The sequence below is a fragment of the Oncorhynchus clarkii genome, chromosome 26, assembly GCF_045791955.1.
Source record: "Oncorhynchus clarkii lewisi isolate Uvic-CL-2024 chromosome 26, UVic_Ocla_1.0, whole genome shotgun sequence".
NCBI classification, from domain to species: domain Eukaryota; kingdom Metazoa; phylum Chordata; class Actinopteri; order Salmoniformes; family Salmonidae; genus Oncorhynchus; species Oncorhynchus clarkii.
Window position 1 is genome coordinate 31,347,661 of NC_092172.1, and position 21,024 is coordinate 31,368,684.

The 21,024-nt window shown below is 43.5% G+C and overlaps 1 protein-coding gene across 6 annotated transcripts in view; it reads right to left on the reverse strand.

Annotated features, from left to right (window-relative positions):
* LOC139384371 (semaphorin-6D-like) overlaps positions 1 to 17,104 on the reverse strand; it is a 40,640-nt gene extending 23,536 nt beyond the window's left edge. For 4 of the 6 annotated variants that reach the window (XR_011628851.1, XM_071129092.1, XM_071129094.1 and 1 more), the window contains exons 1-3: positions 16,931 to 17,084; positions 3,907 to 4,083; positions 2,823 to 2,995 (exon numbers count right to left, since the gene is read on the reverse strand). Coding sequence is in view for 5 of the 6 variants with exons in the window: in XM_071129092.1 (XP_070985193.1) it covers positions 2,823 to 2,995; positions 3,907 to 4,018 (285 nt within the window). In the remaining variant the exon portion in view is untranslated. Of the gene's footprint in view, positions 1 to 2,822; positions 2,996 to 3,906; positions 4,084 to 16,291; positions 16,360 to 16,930 lie in introns of those variants that run through there. The other 2 variants (XM_071129095.1, XM_071129091.1) reach the window with 2 other exon arrangements.
* Positions 17,105 to 21,024: the final 3,920 nt, after the last annotated feature.

Genomic DNA, 21,024 nt, shown 5'->3' on the forward strand with positions numbered 1-21,024 from the left:
TGGGATTTCCCACACTGGACAACTTTTTACAGCTGCTGATAAGTCATTGATAACAATCTGCAAAAACAATGTCATGTCATTACATGAAGATGTAATGGGGGATCATAGCTATATTCAATCAAAGTTTACTTAAAAACCTATGTTTAACCTTTTATCATGATTGGCGTCTTGACGGATTTGTCCAAAATCGTGTTACATAAAAAATTACTTTTCTGTCCTTGCATTTATGGCAGTGTAAGTTGTCGTTATATCATATACTGTTAGACATTGAACTTTAACCCTGTAAGAATCCTGGATATAGCTGTAGGACAGTTTTTTTTTGTATAGAGATCTCAGAAATGCAGTGTAACCAGTTCTTGTCTCCTTGTGTTACAGGGTGAAAACTGTTTTTATGGGCACACAAATCCAAAATAATGTATGTGATTGCAAAAGTTTATGCTTCTAACCGAAAGAGTCAACAGTACTTAAAACCTAAATTGATCATTTATTTATTTCACCTTTATTTAACCAGGTAGGCAAGTTGAGAACAAGTTCTCATTTACAATTGCGACCTGGCCAAGATAAAGTAAAGCAGTTCGACACATACAACAACACAGAGTTACACATGGAGTAAAACAAACATACAGTCACTAATACAGTATAAACAAGTCTATATACGATGTGAGCAAATGAGGTGAGATAAGGGAGGTAAAGGCAAAATAAAGGCCATGGTGACGAAGTAAATTCAATATAGCAAGTAAAACACTGGAATGGTAGATTTGCAGTGGAAGAATGTGCAAAGTAGAAATAAAAATAATGGGGTGCAAAGGAGCAAAATAAATAAATAAATAAATAAAATAAAATAAATACAGTAGGGAAAGAGGTAGTTGTTTGGGCTACATTATAGGTGGGCTATGTGCAGGTGCAGTAATCTGTGAGCTGCTCTGACAGTTGGTGCTTAACTCTTGGTGTTAGGGGGCAGTATTTTCATTTTTGGAAAGAAAACGTTCCCGTTTTAAACAGGATATTTTGTCAGGAAAAGATTCTAGAATATGCATATAATTGACAGCTTTCAATAGAAAACACTAACGTTTGAGGATGGATTCTAAACAACGTTTGCCATGTTTCTGTCGATATTATGGAGCTAATTTGGAATATTTTTCGGCGTTGTGGTGACCGCAATTTCCGGGCGATTTCTCAGCCAAACGTGAAGAACAAACGGAGCTGTTTCACCTACAAAAATAATATTTTGGGAAAAATGAACTCTGGCTATCTACCTGGGAGTCTCGTGAGTGAAAACATCCGAAGTTCATCAAAGGTAAACGATTTAATTTGATTGCTTTTCTGATTTCCGTGACAAGGTTGCCTGCTGCTAGCAAGGCATAATGCTATCCTAGGCTATGATAAACTTACACAAATGCTTGTCTAGCGTTGGCTGTAAAGCATATTTTGAAAATCTGAGATGACAGTGTGATTAACAAAAGGCTAAGCTGTGTCTCAATATATTTCATTTGTGATTTTCATGAATAGGAATATTTTCTAGGGATATTTATGTCCGCTGCATTATGCTAATTAGTTTCAGGCGATGATTACGCTCCCGCATGCGGGTTTGGGAGTCACTAGAGGTTAAAGCTAGTGAGGGAGATAAGTGTTTCCAGTTTCAGAGATTTTTGTAGTTCGTTCCAGTCATTGGCAGCAGAGAACTGGAAGGAGAGGCGGCTAAAGAAATAATTGGTTTTGGGGGTGACCAGAGAGATATACCTGCTGGAGTGCGTGCTACAGGTGGGTGATGCTATGGTGACCAGCGAGCTGAGATAAGGGGGGACTTTACCTAGCAGGGTCTTGTAGATGACATGGAGCCAGTGGGTTTGGCGACGAGTATGAAGCGAGGGCCAGCCAACGAGAGTGTACAGGTCGCAATGGTGGGTAGTATATGGGGCTTTGGTGACAAAACAGATTGCACTGTGATAGACTGCATCCAATTTGTTGAGTAGGGTATTGGAGGCTATTTTGTAAATGACATCGCCGAAGTCGAGGATTGGTAGGATGGTCAGTTTTACAAGGGTATGTTTGGCAGCATGAGTTACGGATGCTTTGTTGCGAAATAGGAAGCCAATTCTAGATTTAACTTTGGATTGGAGATTTTTTTTCTCCATGTTATACCTGCAATTTTAAACAATACAAGAGGCTTGAAGTAGCCTACTTGAAATTAAATTTGGAGCTCAGAAATTCAAGAACTGGAATAGGCCTACCTTGAAAATCTGGTGCTTGAAAATTATTTTTAATTCTTGTAGCCCATTTATAAGTTCTCCTGCTCCCTTATAATTATCTGTGATTTCATTTTTGATCTGTTTTTGTGAGAAATGTGGCCACAGTTTCCCACCGCTTCAATGGAATTCAATTGAAGGGTGTTGCAGTACTTGCAGTTATTATGAAGACATCTGTTGGCTTCCCATACAAAGTCTTCCATTAAAAAGGAACCTGGTTTTTGGTCACTTTCTCATTATTAAACCAGGGATGGTGAGATTAATGCTACCATTATTCATGGGTTTATTATGTATCCCTGCGTCAACCACATCGGCTACCGAAACAACACCATGTATGCATCCAATCTATTTCATCTATGAAAAAACATTTTATTTTAGTTTCAAACCACTTTGAAATGTTGATCCCAATGTCACACATTGGCCCCATTATTTATAGAAAGAACCATTTCCACTCTCATTTATAGCCTGCTAATTATGTGATTGATTAGGTAGTTTTTTCTACAGACGACTTGTGTGTAACTCAGTGAGTAACTTGTGGTTAGACAGACAGACAAACTCAAAGACAGGCAGACTTACCCTGTAGGGAATGATCTCATTCCTGTAGGATTCCCGGAGACTCACTAGATACACCTGGTCTCTGCCAGCGATGAACAGTGTATCCTGTATCTTGGTCATCAGTTGGAAGTCCAGTCTGTGCTGTGACTCGTTCCCTGACAGACGACCTCGGAACACTGGGTACTGCCGCGAGACTGAAACACACATACACACGTTAGTTAGAGATCACGCACATGTAAGCTTTCAGAGTGCTACACACACACACTGGCTCTGAGGGCCACACACTATCAATCAGGTTATTGATTAAGCGTAAACATGTTGTGTGTTACAGCTTTATAGAAATGTCTCAGTAGTGTAATTCAGGCTGCTGTGGTCGCCTCAGGAATAGTAAACCAACAGAATGTTGTTGGTCCCCACAAGGTCAAATGCCATTTCTAGGGGATTTAGGGTTAAGGTAAGGGTTCGTTTTTGGGAAATAGGTTTTTGAATGAGACTGAATTGTGCGTTAGTTATACAAGACTGAGTGAGAGTGAGAGAGAGAGTTATGGTATGCCAGGTCAGCAGTCTTTGTATTCCCTGTGCACATCACAGAGGAAGGGAATCTAGTTAATGCCTGAGCTGACGATGGACAGGATTGATTTTATACAGGGCATACTATGTCTGATCAGTCAGCACATTACATTACCATGAAGACCTTACAGTACACCATCAATACACTATTCACTGATGCACATTACATTACCATGAAGACCTTACAGTACACCATCAATACACTATTCACTGATACACATTACATTACCATGAAGACCTTACAGTACACCATCAATACACTATTCACTGATACACATTACATTACCATGAAGACCTTACAGTACACCATCAATACACTATTCACTGATACACATTACATTACCATGAAGACCTTACAGTACACCATCAATACACTATTCACTGATACATGCAGGACAATGGGACACATAATTCATGACAACAGGGTGCAGCATAAAAGCTGATTGGAAATGAAATTGTACTGAGACATGATGCTGCTGTCTTGTGAGTGAGACTAACCTGAGTGTGTGTGTACGTGCAGCGTGTGTGTACTCACAGTGTGCATCGACAACGTCCAGGGGTATACTGTCCTCTGGGAAGCTGGCAGACATGGTGTGTGTGGCTGTAGCTAGCAGTATGCTGAGCAGAAGGCCTGCTCTCCAAACCATGACTGTTGATGCTTTTGGTCTGAGACCACTCCTTCCTGCCTGGTTCTCACCCAACAAGATGTTACCTGGAAACACAGAGACGATCAGTCATGAAATACAGATACACACATGGTCAGAAAAGTCCAGAACTAACAGATTTCAGTATTGACACCAAATACCTGTATATTCTAAATCGCCAAAGAAAATTATATTTTCCTCTGTCATTTTCTGTAATCGCTCTCTATATCTCTCTCTTTCACACACACACACACACACACACACACACACACACACACACACACACACACACACACACCATTTCTCTCTCATTCTCTCATTCTCTCTGAACCCCTTTTACCAGGGACTATTGTGTCTATTGTAGATCACATGATTGAATGTTTAGTAGTTTCAAGTTGAGATCATTCATGACATGAGCAGTACCTCGGACGGCCTGATCAGCTAGTGTGTGTGTGTGTGTGTGTGTGTGTGTGTGTGTGTGTGTGTGAGCAGCCCTTTAGAGACGACGTGTGTGCATATTAATGAACGTCCAGTCAAATATTTATAAGACAAACAAATTATTCATGTGGACAGTCTGAACGGATATACACAATTTACCACTAGACACACCACACACACACACACACGGGGATGGATTAGCCAGCAGCACACTGAGACACACACACACAAAAGTGTGCACACAAGCAGAGTATCCCAGAGTACCACTAATGAGCACGTCATCTCTTTGCGCACACGCACGCACACACAGCCACACACACACAAACCAGTATTGACACGTTTTCAATTAGCCCAAGGTCCACCTGCTTCAGAGCAGAGCTAACTGGCAGCAGCCGGTGTGTCTGTCTGGCCAGCCCATTAGTATCTGATTGATCCAGTCAGGATGTATGCCTCACTAGGCTTATATACATGTTCACCTATATGAACTATTATACTAACTACAACAGCCTCTATAGGTTAACACACCACAGCAGTTTACCTATGGAGCATTATATTATATCTTTAGATCTAAGAAATATTAGATGTCATCGTTAGAGCAGCACATATGACCAATGAGAATGAGGATGTCTGCGGGGGGTCGGATGGAACAATCAACACACTGCAGACTAAATCTACTCTCCCTGTCTAATACTGTTAGCTGGCTGAATACACACAGCCTTAGATCTATGGTATCTATGTGGCTGTTAAAGTGGCCTGAGGAGAGTTATATCACTGTGGTGATGACAGAGACAGAGAGAGACAGAGAGAGACAGAGAGAGACAGAGAGACACAGAGAGAGTCAAACCAAACTGTATGACTGGCAGTGATGCATCACCAGCCACTATGGAGGTACACATGCACTACTGCACAACCAGCCCAGTGCCAGCTGGCAGAGCAGATCTGCTCTTCTCTTCAATTAGTGGTTTTAGTGGAGAAATTAGAGTTCTGAAAATCAGAGCAGAAAGAATCAGAGCAGAAAGATCTCTGGTGATCTAACACACATTGATGAGGCTGGCTACAGGATATCCCATACACAAATGATTAACTGATCCATACCGAACAATTCATATAATCTATATAGAACGATTCATAGATCTATAACGAATGATTCAATGATCTGCAACTGTCAGCAATTTCATCCCTCACCCTAATCAGTGAAGAAGAGGAATTGATATAGTGGAGAAAGAGAGACAAGTAGAGACAACTACATGGGGACATGCTGCTTTAGCTACTTAAAGGGGTAATGTGAGATATCGGCAATTAAGACCTTTTTCTACTTACCCAGAGTCAGATGAGCTCATGGGTACAATCTGTATGCCTCTGCATGCAGTTTGAAGGAAGATGAAGGTACCGTTCCTTCAGAAACTATCCACACCCCTTGACTTTTTCCAAATGTCGTTGTGTTACAAAGTGGGATTAAAATGGATTTAAAAAAAAATATATATTTCAATGATTACACAAAATACCCTGTGATGACAAAATGGAAGAAAATTTAAAAAAATATATATATATATGGAAAATAAACCACTAAGTAAGTATTCAACCCCCTAAGTCGATACATGTTAGAATCACATGTGGCAGTGATTACAGGTGTGAGTCTTCCTGGGTAAATCTCTAAGAGTTTTGCTTACCTGGATTGTACAATATTTGCCCATTATTCTTTTAAAAAATTATCATGTCGGTTCTTGATCAGTGCTAGACAGATATTTTCAAGTTTTGCCATGGATTTTCAAGCCGATTTAAGTCAAAACTGTAACTAGGTCACTTAGCAACATTCAATGTCATCTTGGTAAGCAACTCCAGTGTATATTTGGCCTTGTGTTTTAGGTCATTGTCCTGCTAAAAGGTGAATTTGTCTCCCAGTGTCTGTTGAAAAACAGACTGAATCAAGTTTTCCTATATGATTTTGCCAGTGCTTAGCTCTATTCCATTCCTTTTTATCCTAAAAATCTCCCTAGTCCTTGCCGATGACAAGCATACCCATAACATGATGCAGCCACCACCATGCTTAAAAATATGAAGAGTGGTACTTAGTGATGTGTTGGATTTGCTCCAAATATAACACTTTGTATTCAGGACAAAACGTTTATTTCTTTGCCAATTTTCTTTTCAGTATTATTTTAAGTGCCTTCCTTACTGCCTATTCTGTACAGGCTTCCTTCTTTTCACTCTATCATGTATGTTAGTATTGTGGAGTAACTACAATGTTGTTGATCCATCCTCCGTTATCTGATTCTACAGACATTTTAAACACTGTAACTCTTTTAAAGTCACCATTGGCCTCATGGTGAAATCCCTACGCAGTTTCCTTCCCTGGTCTTTGTGGTTGAATCTGTGCTTGAAAATCACTGCTCGACTGAGGGACCTTACATATAATTGTATGCAGGTGCGCATCTTTCACTGGGGACGGGGGAAATGTCCCCTCCACATTTTGAAATTGCATTTTTGTCCCCCCCCACCCCGTTGTATCATTGGAATGTGGTCCAACAACGAGGCTCCAGGACCATGTGGTCAGGTAGGTTGTTTGGAGTGTTTATCCGACTGGATAAAAAAACATTTAAAAAACACTTCCCCCCACTTCTAAAACCAAAGGTGCGCCCCTGATTGTATGTGTGGGGTACAGAGATGGGGTAGTCATTTAAACGCTATTATTGCACACAGAGTGAGTCCATGCAACTTATTATGTGACTTGTTGAGCATTGGGTATTTATTGTGTGGAGATCAGTGACACCAAATCTCAAATGAACACATTTTAAATTCAGGCTGTAACACAACAAAATGTGGAAAAGGTCTAGCGCTGTGAATACTTTCTGAATGAACTGTAGTTTCACCAGTCGTTGCTAACTAGCATTAGCACAATGCCTGGAAGTCTACCAGAACAGCTAGCATGCTAGCTTAATTGCCAAAATCTGGCAATATCCCCGCTGCTGTTGTTACTCTCCCTACAATTCAGACCTTCAAATCAATTCCAAAAAGTTGTCCAAGAGAAAATGTCTTGTTTCCCAAATGGTTCTCGAGACAACAACTGACAATGACATCTCTAAGAAGAAAACAATGAATACAGATACAATCAATAAAGTATAAACCCTGGGAAAATGATATGAACATTACTATACTGCCTCAGGGCTGCCTCAAGATACAACAAGGCTCCTTTCACTGGTTAATCATTTATTTACAGGTAAATCATAAATCTCCCTTGTTAAGGATTATTTTTATTATTTTTCCTTTCTTTCTTCTTTCTAACGCTCTCTTTTTTCTCCCTTCCTTCATTCCCTATCCTCTCTCTTTTTCTCCCTTCCTTCATTCCCTATCCTCTCTTTTTCTCCCTTCCTTCATTCCCTATCCTCTCTTTTTCTCCCTTCCTTCATTCCCTATCCTCTCTCTTTTTCTCCCTTCCTTCATTCCCTATCCTCTCTCTTTTTCTCCCTTCATTCCCTATCCTCTCTCTTTTTCTCCCTTCCTTCCCTGTCCTCTCTCTTTTTCTCCCTTCCTTCCCTGTCGTCTCTCTTTTTCTCCCTTCCTTCCCTGTCGTCTCTCTTTTTCTCCCTTCCTTCCCTGTCCTCTCTATTTTTCTCCCTTCCTTCCCTGTCCTCTCTCTTTTTCTCCCTTCCTTCCCTGTCCTCTCTCTTTTCCTCCCTTCCTTCCCTATCCTCTCTCTTTTTCTCCCTTCCTTCCCTATCCTCTCTCTTTTTCTCCCTTCATTCCCAATCCCTTCTCTTTTTCTCCCTTCATTCCCTATCCTCCCTTTTTCTCCCTTCCTTCCTTCATTCCCTATCCTTTCTCTTTTTCTCCCTTCCTTCCTTCATTCCCTATACTCTCTCTTTTTCTCCCTTCCTTCATTCCCTATCCTCTCTTTTCTCCCGTCCTTCATTCCCTATCCTCTCTTTTTCTCCCTTCCTTCATTCCCTATCCTCTCTTTTTCTCCCTTCCTTCATTCCCTATCCTTTCTCTTTTTCTCCCTTCCTTCATTCCCTATCCTCTCTTTTTCTCCCTTCCTTCATTCCCTATCCTTTCTCTTTTTATTTTCTTTCAAGACTCTCTCTCTCTCTCTGTTATTGTGGAACACTTGGGCTGTAACTTCCCATGATGCCTAGCGGTGGAGCAGCAGTTGTTCCTAAGCAGCTCTAATGTAAAACAGAACAGAGAGGGAGAGAAAGGGGAGACGTGGAGGGGTCAGCCTGCTAAAATTACCCTCAATCTGAGGCCAACCTAGCATGTTCCCTATTCACTATCCTATTCCTACCCTGCCGAGTGTTTGTGTGTGTGGGGGGGGGGGGGGGGGGGGGGAATCGACAGGCCCTGAGACGCAGGAATAGAGCTAGTCACGCAACTCTGTCCTGTTCAGCCTTCCACCTCCTTCTCTCTCTCCCCTCTCTGTCTGTTATTACAGGCTTTTCAGTATCCTACAATCACTCTCCCACTGCTGATGTTGTTGGCTCAGACTCACACTGTTTAAACACCAAGAGGAGGGTGTGTGCGTAAGTATAGTGTGTGTATGTGTGTGTGTGTGTGTGGCGGGGGTTGTTGGCTGGTTGTTTGTTATTGGCAGGATCTGCACCAAGTTGCCCTATGAAGCTTGTTCTAGTTGCAGTGTTTCAATCACAGAACCTGACCAACACCTACATTGTGATAAAGTTGTAAGTAGCACAAGGTTATTAACAGAGAACTTACAGACTGGGAGCAGCAATCAGTGTGGACAGGACTTCCTCTCTCTGCATATATATATCAATACCTGTCAAAGGTTTAAACAACACCCACTCATTCAAGAGTTTTTGTTTACTTTTACTATTTTCTACATTGTATAATAGTGAAGACATCAGAACTATGAGACATCACATGTGGCATCATGTAGTAACCAAATAAGTGTTAAACAAAAATATATATATTTTATATTTGAGATTCTTCAAAGCAGCCACTCTTTGCCTTGATGACAACTTTGCACACTCTTGGCATTCTGCCAACCAGATTCAAGAGGTATGGCATGCATTTCAATTAACAGGCGTGCCTTGTTCAAAGTGAATGTGTGGAATTTATTTTCTTCTTAATGTGTTTGAGCCGATCAGTTGTGTTGGGACAAAGATATGGGTGGTATACAGACGATAGCCCTATTTGGTAAAGACCAAGTCCATATTATGGCAAGAACAACTTAAATAAGCAAAGAGAAATGACAGTCCCCATCGTTACCTTAAGACATGAAGGCCAGTCAATCCGGAAAATTTCAAGAACCATCAAGCGCTATGAAACTGGCTCTCATGAGGACCTCCACAGGAAAGGAAGACCCAGAGTTACCTCTGATGAATATGATAAGTTCATTAGAGTTACCAGCCTCAGAAATTACAGCCCAAATAAATGCTTCAGAGTTCAAGTAACAGACACATCTCAACATCAACTGTTCAGAGGAGACTGGGTGAATCAGGCCTTCGTGGTCGAATTGCTGCAAAGAAACCACTATTAAAGGACACCAATAAGAAGAAGAGACTTGCTTGGGCCAAGAAGCACAAGCAATGGACATTAGACCAGTGGAAATCTGTCCTTTGGTCTGATGAGTCCAAATTTGAGATTTTTGGTTCCAACCACCGTCCAACCACCGTGGATGATCTCCGCATGGAGGAGGTGGTGTGATGATGTGGGGGTGCTTTGGTGGTGACACTGTCTGTGATTTATTTAGAATTCAAGACACACAACCAGCATGGCTACCACAGAATTCTGCAGTGATATGCCATCCCATCTGGTTTGCTCTTAGTGGGACTATCATTTGTTTTTCAACAGGACAATGACCCAACACACTTCCAGGCTTCCAGGCTATTTGGGCTATTTGACCAAGAAGGAGAGTGATGGAGTGCTGCATCAGATGACCTGCCCTCCACAATCACCCAACCTCAACCCAATTGAGATAGTTTGGGATGAGTTGGACAGCAGAGTGAAGGAAACAAGTGCTCATCATATATGTGAACTCCTTCAAGACTGTTGGAAAAGCATTCCAGGTGAAGCTGGTTGAGGGAATGTCAAGAGTGTGCAAAGCTTTCCTCAAGGCAAAGGGTGGCTATTTTGTTAAATATATATTTGAATTGGTTTAACACTTTTTTGGTTACTACATGATTCCATATGTGTTATTTCATAGTTTTGGTGTCTTCACTATTATTCTACAATGTAGAAAATAGTAAAAATAAAGATAAACCATTGAATGAGTAGGTGTGTCCAAACTGTTGACTGGTACTGTATATTTAGTCCAGCTTCTGTGATTGTTGGACATACTGTATGTATAGTTATTTCTCTCTCTCTCGTTTTCTCTGTCCATGTCCATCCATCTTTCTATTCTCTCTCTCTCCCTCCCCTCCTTCTCTCATTCTATTCTCTCACTCCCTCCCCTCACGCTGTTTCCATTCTGCCTGTAGAAACAACACCAGAGCAGTCTCTTCTCCTGCAGGTCAGTACAACTGGGGCTGTGGAGGAATTGGCCCAATCAAGTGTGGTACACAATAAGACTGCAGTAATGTAACCCCCATGACCCCACCCTGTGTGTTGTTGTAAATACCCCTCCATCAGTATGACCAGGGTGAATAGAACACCACTGAACAATAGATGCTGCTCCAGGGACAACCCAGCCCAGCCCTATGTTACACACACACACACACACACACACAAGTTTTACTATACTTGTGGGGATCAAACAATTTATTCCCATTAAAAATCCTATTTTCCCTAACCTTTAACCTAACCTTTAAACCCTAACCCTAATCCCAAACCCTATTTCTAATCCTAAACCTAATTGTACCCCTAAACCTAACCCCTAAACCTAAAATATATGTTTTCCTTGTGGAGACCATCAAATTGTCCCCACTTGTCCAAATTTGAATTGTTTTAGTATCCTTGTGAGGGCTTCTGGTCTCCACAAGTATAGTAAAACCAAAAACACACAGCCATACACACAACGTAGAGGAAATCAGATAACTTCAGTACAAACTGTAGTATTACTTCTACTGGACTTCACTGAATACAATTAAATTTTACTAGTAGCATTCCCTGTGTGTATGCAAGTGTCTGCCTGACTACACGCGTGTGTGTGTGTATGTGTGTGTGCTTGCCTACGTGCGTGCATGTGCGTGTGCAGCCATGCCAAATTGGATGTACTAAATAACTTTGTTGTCCTCATCAGGGCTTTGGGAAAGTAATCAGTTTGTGACCAAGCAGCCAGGCGATTAGCAGACCTCCATCAGAGCAGACTAGAGAAACCATTACTGCTCCCTCTCCTTCTCTTCAATAACAACATGAGCCAGTCATCTCAGTATTTACTGAGGATTACATCTGAAGAGCCTGACTTGTTGCTACAGAGAGAGTTGGCAGAGAAAGAAGGCTGTGCCACCTCACACCATCCCTCCCTCCTCTCTACTTCCCTCCTTTCCTCCCTCTTTCTTTCGTTTTGTGTGTAGAGGGGTATAAGATGAGAAAGACAGTTGTTTCTCTCCTTGTCTCCTTTACTCTCTCTTTCCATATACCTTGGTGAGAGGGGGATTGTAAGAGGAGAAAGGCTCCATGGTTGTTCAGCTGTAGTGAAGCACAAAGGCCAGAGCTGCAGGTGTGACAGGAACAATAGAGGCTTTGGCTGCTGGGCTGTACAATGGACTGTCCAACTCTCTGGTGGTTAGTAGTACCGCCTCTCTAACACTGTCCAACTCTCTGGGGGTTAGTAGTAGTGGCCCTTCACTGTCCAACTCTCTGGGGGTTAGTAGTAGTGGCCCTTCACTGTCCAACTCTCTGGTGGTTAGTAGTAGTGGCCCTTCACTGTCCAACTCTCTGGGGGTTAGTAGTAGTGGCCCTTCACTGTCCAACTCTCTGGGGGTTAGTAGTAGTGGCCCTTCACTGTCCAACTCTCTAGGGGTTAGGGTTAGTAGTAGTGGCCCTTCACTGTCCAACTCTCTGGTGGTTAGTAGTAGTGGCCCTTCACTGTCCAACTCTCTGGTGGTTAGTAGTAGTGGCCCTTCACTGTCCAACTCTCTAGGGGTTAGTAGTAGTGGCCCTTCACTGTCCAACTCTCTGGGGGTTAGTAGTAGTGGCCCTTCACTGTCCAACTCTCCGGGGGTTAGGGTTAGTAGTAGTGGCCCTTCACTGTCCAACTCTCTGGTGGTTAGCAGTAGTGGCCCTTCACTGGCCTAACTCTCTGGTGGTTAGGGTTAGTAGTAGTGGCCCTTCACTGTCCAACTCTCTAGTAGTGGCCCTTCACTGTCCAACTCTGGGGGTTAGTAGTAGTGGCCCTTCACTGTCCAACTCTCTGGGGGTTAGTAGTAGTGGCCCTTCACTGTCCAACTCTCTAGGGGTTAGGGTTAGTAGTAGTGGCCCTTCACTGTCCAACTCTCTGGGGGTTAGCAGTAGTGGCCCTTCACTGTCCAACTCTCTGGGGGTTAGTAGTAGTGGCCCTTCACTGTCCAACTCTCACTGGTGGTTAGGGTTAGTAGTAGTGGCCCTTTACTGGCCCAACTCTCTGGTGGTTAGCAGTAGTGGCCCTTCACTGGCCTAACTCTCTGGTGGTTAGTAGTAGTGGCCCTTCACTGTCCAACTCTCTAGGGGTTAGGGTTAGTAGTAGTGGCCCTTCACTGTCCAACTCTCTGGGGGTTAGTAGTAGTGGCCCTTCACTGTCCAACTCTCTAGGGGTTAGGGTTAGTAGTAGTGGCCCTTCACTGTCCAACTCTCTAGGGGTTAGGGTTAGTAGTAGTGGCCCTTCACTGTCCAACTCTCTGGGGGTTAGTAGTAGTGGCCCTTCACTGTCCAACTCTCTGGTGGTTAGTAGTAGTGGCCCTTCACTGTCCAACTCTCTAGGGGTTAGGGTTAGTAGTAGTGGCCCTTCACTGTCCAACTCTCTGGGGGTTAGTAGTAGTGGCCCTTCACTGTCCAACTCTCTGGGGGTTAGTAGTAGTGGCCCTTCACTGTCCAACTCTCTAGGGGTTAGGGTTAGTAGTAGTGGCCCTTCACTGTCCAACTCTCTGGGGGTTAGTAGTAGTGGCCCTTCACTGTCCAACTCTCTAGGGGTTAGGGTTAGTAGTAGTGGCCCTTCACTGTCCAACTCTCTGGTGGTTAGTAGTAGTGGCCCTTCACTGTCCAACTCTCTGGTGGTTAGGGTTAGCAGTAGTGGCCCTTCACTGGCCTAACTCTCTGGTGTTTAGGGTTAGTAGTAGTGGCCCTTCACTGGCCCAACTCTCTGGGGGTTAGTAGTAGTGGCCCTTCACTGGCCCAACTCTCTGGGAGTTAGGGTTAGTAGTAGTGGCCCTTCACTGTCCAACTCTCTGGGTGTTTGTAGTAGTGGCCCTTTACTGTCCAACTCTCTGGGGGTTAGTAGTAGTGGCCCTTCACTGTCCAACTCTCTGGGGGTTAGGCTTAGTAGTAGTGGCCCTTCACTGTCCAACTCTCTGGGGGTTAGGGTTACTAGTCGTGGCCCTTCACTGTCCAACTCTCTGGGGGTTAGGCTAAGTAGTAGTGGCCCTTCACTGTCCAACTCTCTGGGGGTTAGGGTTAATAGTCGTGGCCCTTCACTGTCCAACTCTCTGGTGGTTAGTAGTAGTGGCCCTTCACTGTGGTTAGCCCTTCACTGACTCTCTGGTGGTTAGTAGTAGTGACCCTTCACTGTCCAACTCTCCGGGGGTTAGGGTTAGTAGTAGTGACCCTTCACTGTCCAACTCTCTGGTGGTTAGGGTTAGTAGCAGTGGCCCTTCACTGTCCAACTCTCCGGGGGTTAGGGTTAGTAGTAGTGACCCTTCACTCTCCAACTCTCCGGGGGTTAGTAGTAGTGGCCCTTCACTGTCCAACTCTCCGGGGGTTAGTAGTAGTGGCCCTTCACTGTCCAACTCTCTGGGGGTTAGTAGTAGTGGCCCTTCACTGTCCAACTCTCCGGGGGTTAGGGTTAGTAGTAGTGGCCCTTCACTGTCCAACTCTCCGGGGGTTAGGGTTAGTAGTAGTGGAGTTAATAAACCTGATTAAAGGAGTTAACGTTGGTTAATTTCATATTCAGCACAATATTACTTTGTAGGTAAGCACCAGAGTGGGTTTGGTACTGGCAACACCAGAGGGGGTTTGGTACTGGCAACACCAGAGTGGGTTTGGTACTGGCAACACCAGTGGATTTGGTACTGGCAACACCAGAGTGGGTTAGATTCCAGCATGGGCCATATACTGAATATATGTGTTTACTGTAAATCACTTAATGTAAGTCAACTGTTCAAGTTGCTGCTATATGCAAATTCAGCACCAACATATTCCTGAATATATTGCTATATTGATGGGTTTGAGCCTGGACACCCTGTAGACCTGCTACTATTGACCAGGATGAATGGGGAATCATTTTACAGGATTACATTTGCCCTTAAAACAAGGGTTTACAATTATATTCAACTTTCCATATCATTTCAGTCACAAAAACAATCTAGTTCTTGTGATATTATGTATGTCACGTAATAATCAGAATGGCATCAACTATTTGCTAATTTTACCTAAATAATGTGTCTAACTAAACGAGGCATGGCCCTCCTAAACACAACATACAGCGTGTGAATATTGACTTGAATAACTTATCTTCCCGACACAGTCCTTCCACGGCTGTCATTCAATTAGCTGACTCTACTGCGCCGATTCATTCATTCTCCGACGTTAACCCCTACACTACCGCACCCCAACTCCCCCTAACCTTAACCCATTCATCATATCACTGGATTAGAACACAGTTGTTCAGGGATCCAGAGCTGCGGGACAATCTGGCTATTTACCCTAGCGGACAGGGCAGGCCAGGGAGAGTGCGTGGGGGGAGCTTTCTAGTGCCGGTGGACCCAAGCCACGTCCCGGCTCCACAACACCTATTGTCCCGGCTGGGAGGGAACGCATTCAACATTGATCTGTGCTAACCTTTACACTCCACATGAAATGCGAAAGACAACAAAGACGTGAGGGAGAGCAGAGGAGTGACACACCAGTAATGGGGAGAGGAGAGAATTGATTGTTCCACTAATGCATGGATGCAGGGATGGGCTCGGAGGCGGGCGCATTCGCTAAAAGGTCCCTACCACGGCGGACGGAACGAAGGCTGAATAGTTCACAGGAAACACTGATTTATTTAGACTAATCATCAATCCCTATTTACCAACATGTTTAGACGTGTATCTTACTAAAATACAATCTAACAACAAATGAAATTAACCATTGGATAACACGTATAGGTAGTCGCCTACCTATCCAACCTAACGCCAATAACGAAAAAAATATCTCGTTTCACAATCACAATGAAGGTGCAATTTCGCTGGTCATGTTCTGTTGATCAGTACCAAAAGTCCACTGTGTGAGAATATGAAAGTTCACATCTTATTCCCATTGCTTACATGCCTATACACCGTCACGACCCCAACACAATGTGAGAAACGCTTTTCTCACCTGCGCTTTAATTCAACAATCAGGGCTCATCCATCTTATCTGCGCCACAGTATTAGAACAATAGTGAACTATTTTATTCTCTGTAAATATAATGATGTGTATTTGCTCATCTATCCATGAGAGGACAACAAACTAATTACGCTATTACTTTATTCACTCCAACAATAAAGTGCTGTTATCTGAAATCTATTGTGAATTCTGTACCAATCTCTATAGGACGAAAACTACAGTCAAACAAATGTAGTCTAGATAATTAACAGAAAGTCCAATGCTCAATTAGAAGAAGAAAATATACTTTAACAAACCTTTAACAAACCTTTAACAAACCTTTAACAAACCTATTTTACGCACTTTTCAAACGGTTTATTATGAACACTAATAACATCATACCTTGTGGTTCCAAAATGATTCATGAAAGCGTATTGCGTATTCCAATCCCAATGAAGGCTATATTCCCTATAACGTTCATCCATTATAATAATTCCATTTGGTAGAGTTATAAACGTATATAATTCCTTATTCCCAGTGCCATATGGTCTCCACACTTCTCTTTTCCAGTCGCGGACCGCGGACATTAATTCAGAGTCGCGGACTTCTCCTTCTCTCTCTGCGTCCTTGGGCCCGGCTCAATGCTTACTGATCTTCAAAGCTCAACCGTGATCAAATAGCGCTACAGTCCCCTCGTACGTTCATTCCCCACCCCCCTTTACTATTAACTTTTAAACCAGAGGGAAAACGTAAATAAGAGACGTGCGCTTTCCGTTCAGCCTTGAGCGCGCACATAGAACAAATCAGGCAAAAGAGATACAAGCAGAACGATAATGTTTTATAAACTATGATTATATAGGTTGCAACCCATACGAAGAAAGCCCATGTATAAATAGCCCGGTCGACAACTATTTCTGTAGTATTCACCACTTGTGCAGGGCAGCCCTACAAGCCGACTCAGTTTGCAACAAATACAACCTTTCCCCTTCAGTTTGCAAGGGCACTTTCGCTGCTCGTTGCTGATTTAAAGAATAAACTCACCTCATCGGGTATATATTTTTTTAATCCTTTTTAGTTTCTATACAATCACAAAATCACGAATAGTCCAACTGGTCGCTGTTAGCTTGCAGTGGGCAGCCAGAAAAACAATCTAATGCACGGCAAATGGTGTAACTCGATCCATACTGAGTCAATCCATCACACAGCGCTCTGCCTGTCTTCCAATAGGCCGAGCTCTCGCTTCAGTCCCTCCCACATCTCTCTCCCTCTCCGCGTCTCTCTCTCCAGGGCTGTGGGTTTTGGCTACTCTCCCTCCCCAACCGCTTTCTTTCTTACGATAGAGAAAAGAAAGAGAAGAGAGAGGCCCCCACCTTTCCACCTTCCCACATGACCCTGCCTTGCCCCCTCTCCTTCCTCCCATCCCCCACAGCCAGTAAGTGAAGCCCTTGGTAAATATTTTCAGCAGAATAGTTTTTGGAGGGGAAAGGGGGACTTGCTGAGAAAGGAACTATCTTTAAACCATTTAACTCCAGTCTGCTATACTGGACTACAGCTAGCCTAATGCTATGACCTTTCTACACCAACGTGCAGTTGTTGAATGCAATAGACCAAATGCACGGTTATGTATGAAACTTAGACATGGTTTTTCATGTACTTTACCCATGTGTACCCTTTCTGCCATTCCACAAATGGATCCCACAGTAAATATGTGCATCACGCAACGATGCTGATGGATTTAAACATTTGTCTTTAACACACCAGTAAGTAATGCCCTGATCTAACAACAATACACACACACACACACACACACACACACACACACACACAAATGCAGAGCCCAGCGATGCACTGAACTGAACAATTGGTATGGCCTATGGTAATAAATTCTTACAATTTGTTCCATTAACCCAGTTTGTCAGTGAGAATCACATCAGAGGGATAACGAAGGGCTAGCTAGGCGGAGACGAGGGGCGAGGAGTGGAGAGGAGGGTTGTGGATGGGGAGAGGAGGGGAGAGATACAGACAGAGAGATGCACTGGAAGTAGACACAAATACAGTTACAATCTATCAGGAAATGAAATCCCCACAAGCCCTTACATTACTCAGACCCCAGGACTCACTGACTCAATGTCTATGACATGGCCCACACACTACTATAATATAACATCCAGTCACACCTATAACATGCTTCAGTCACTCATATAACATGCTTAAGTCACTCCTATAACATGCTTCAGTCACTCCTATAACATGCTTCAGTCACTCCTATAACATGCTTCAGTCACTCCTATAACATGCTTCAGTCACTCCTATAACATGCTTCAGTCACTCCTATAACATGCTTCAGTCACTCCTATAACATGCTTCAGTCACTCCTATAACATGCTTAAGTCACTCCTTTAACATGCTTCAGTCACTCCTATAACATGCTTCAGTCACTCCCATAACATGCTTCAGTCACTCCTATAACATGCTTCAGTCACTCCTATAACATGCTTCAGTCACTCCTATAACATGCTTAAGTCACTCCTTTAACATGCTTCAGTCACTCCTATAACATGCTTTAGTCACTCCTATAACATGCTTCAGTCACTCCTATAACATGCTTCAGTCACTCCTATAACATGCTTCAGTCACTCCTATAACATGCTTTAGTCACTCCTATAACATGCTTTAGTCATCCCTATAACATGCTTCAGTCACTCCTATAACATGCTTCAGTCACTCCTATAACAAGCTTCAGTCACTCCTATAACATGCTTCAGTCACTCCTATAACATGCTTTAGTCACTCCTATAACATGCTTCAGTCACTCCTTTAACATGCTTCAGTCACTCCTATAACATGCTTCAGTCACTCCTATAACATGCTTCAGTCACTCCTATAACATGCTTAAGTCACTCCTTTAACATGCTTCAGTCACTCCTATAACATGCTTTAGTCACTCCTATAACATGCTTCAGTCACTCCTATAACAAGCTTCAGTCACTCCTATAACATGCTTCAGTCACTCCTATAACATGCTTTAGTCACTCCTATAACATGCTTCAGTCATTCCTATAACATGCTTCAGTCACTCCTATAACATGCTTCAGTCACTCCTATAACATGCTTCAGTCACTCCTATAACATGCTTCAGTCACTCCTATAACATGCTTTAGTCACTCCTATAACATGCTTTAGTCATCCCTATAACATGCTTCAGTCACTCCTATAACATGCTTCAGTCACTCCTATAACAAGCTTCAGTCACTCCTATAACATGCTTCAGTCACTCCTATAACATGCTTTAGTCACTCCTATAACATGCTTCATTTACTCGTATAACATGCTTTAGTCACTCCTATAACATGCTTCAGTCACTCCTATAACATGCTTCAGTCACTCCTATAACATGCTTAAGTCACTCCTTTAACATGCTTCAGTCACTCCTATAACATGCTTTAGTCACTCCTATAACATGCTTCAGTCACTCCTATAACAAGCTTCAGTCACTCCTATAACATGCTTCAGTCACTCCTATAACATGCTTTAGTCACTCCTATAACATGCTTCAGTCATTCCTATAACATGCTTCAGTCACTCCTATAACATGCTTCCGTCACTCGTATAACATGCTTCATTTACTCGTATAACATGCTTCATTCACTCCTATAACATGTTACTCATATAACATGCTTCAGTCACTCATCAAATCTGCAAGACTGTGTTCAAGCAGCAGATGATTCTCGATGCACATTTGGAGAATCAGAATGTGTGTCTGTTTAAGTGTGTGGGTCTCTCTCTCTGTGTGTACAGTATGTGGTGTGTGTGTGTGTGAGAGAGAGAGAGAGAGAGAGAGAGAGAGAGAGAGAGAGAGGGGGGGGGGGGATAGGGAGAGTGAGTGAGAGAGAGAGAGAGAGAGAGAGGGGGATAGGGAGAGTGAGAGAGAGAGAGAGAGCGATAGAGAGAGAGGGATAGGGAGAGTGAGAGAGAGAGAGAGAGAGAGAGAGAGAGAGAGAGAGAGAGAGAGAGAGAGAGAGAGAGGGAGAGAGAGAGAGAGAGAGAGAGAGACAGACAGACAAAGAGCTGGGCTAGGAGGGGAGTGAAAGTCCTTATTGACCGTGTCAAGTCATTCTAGGGCCACTTACCCAAACAGTGGCCGTCCATTTGCAACACGTTAGTAGATGTATGTGAACCCCCCTCACACATACTCTGCCCCCCCCCCAACACACACACACCTCCCCCACACACACACTCTGTTCGCCCTCCACACACATTATTCCCCCCCACCTCCCCCCTCACACACACACTCTGCCCCCCACCTCCCCCTCCCACACACTCTGCCCCCCACTTCCCCCCTCACACACACTCTGCCCCCCCCCCCCACACACTTTGCCCCCCCACCTCCCCCTCACACACACTCTGCTCCCCTACCTTTCCACACACACACTCTGCCACAACCTCCCCACCACTCACACACTCTGCCCCCCCATTAGTAATTGTGAAGGTGGTATTTCCATGTGAATGGTTCGACAGGAAGAGCCAGTTTACACTGTTGATGTGTCTGATCCCATTCTGGCTCTCTGGCCACTGATTCACTCTCTTCACTGATTCACTTTCTCTACGGATTCACTCTCTCTACTGATTCACTCTCTCTACTGATTCACTCTGTCCGCTGATTCACTCTGTCCGCTGATTCACTATCTCCACTGATTCACTCTGTCCGCTGATTCACTCTGTCTACTGATTCACTCTGTCCGCTGATTCACTCTGTCCGCTGATTCACTCTGTCCGCTGATTCACTCTGTCCGCTGATTCACTCTCTCCACTGATTCACTCTGTCCGCTGATTCACTCTCTCCACTGATTCACTCTGTCCGCTGATTCACTCTGTCCGCTGATTCACTCTCTCCACTGTTTCACTCTGTCCGCTGATTCACTCTCTCCACTAATTCACTCTGTCCGCTGATTCACTCTCTCCACTGATTCACTCTCTCCACTGTTTCACTCTGTCCCCTGATTCACTCTCTCTACTGATTCACTCTCTCTACTGTTTCACTCTCTCCACTGATTCACTCTCTCCACTGTTTCACTCTCTCCACTGATTCACTCTCTCCACTGATTCACTCTCTCTACTGATTCACTCTCTTCTCT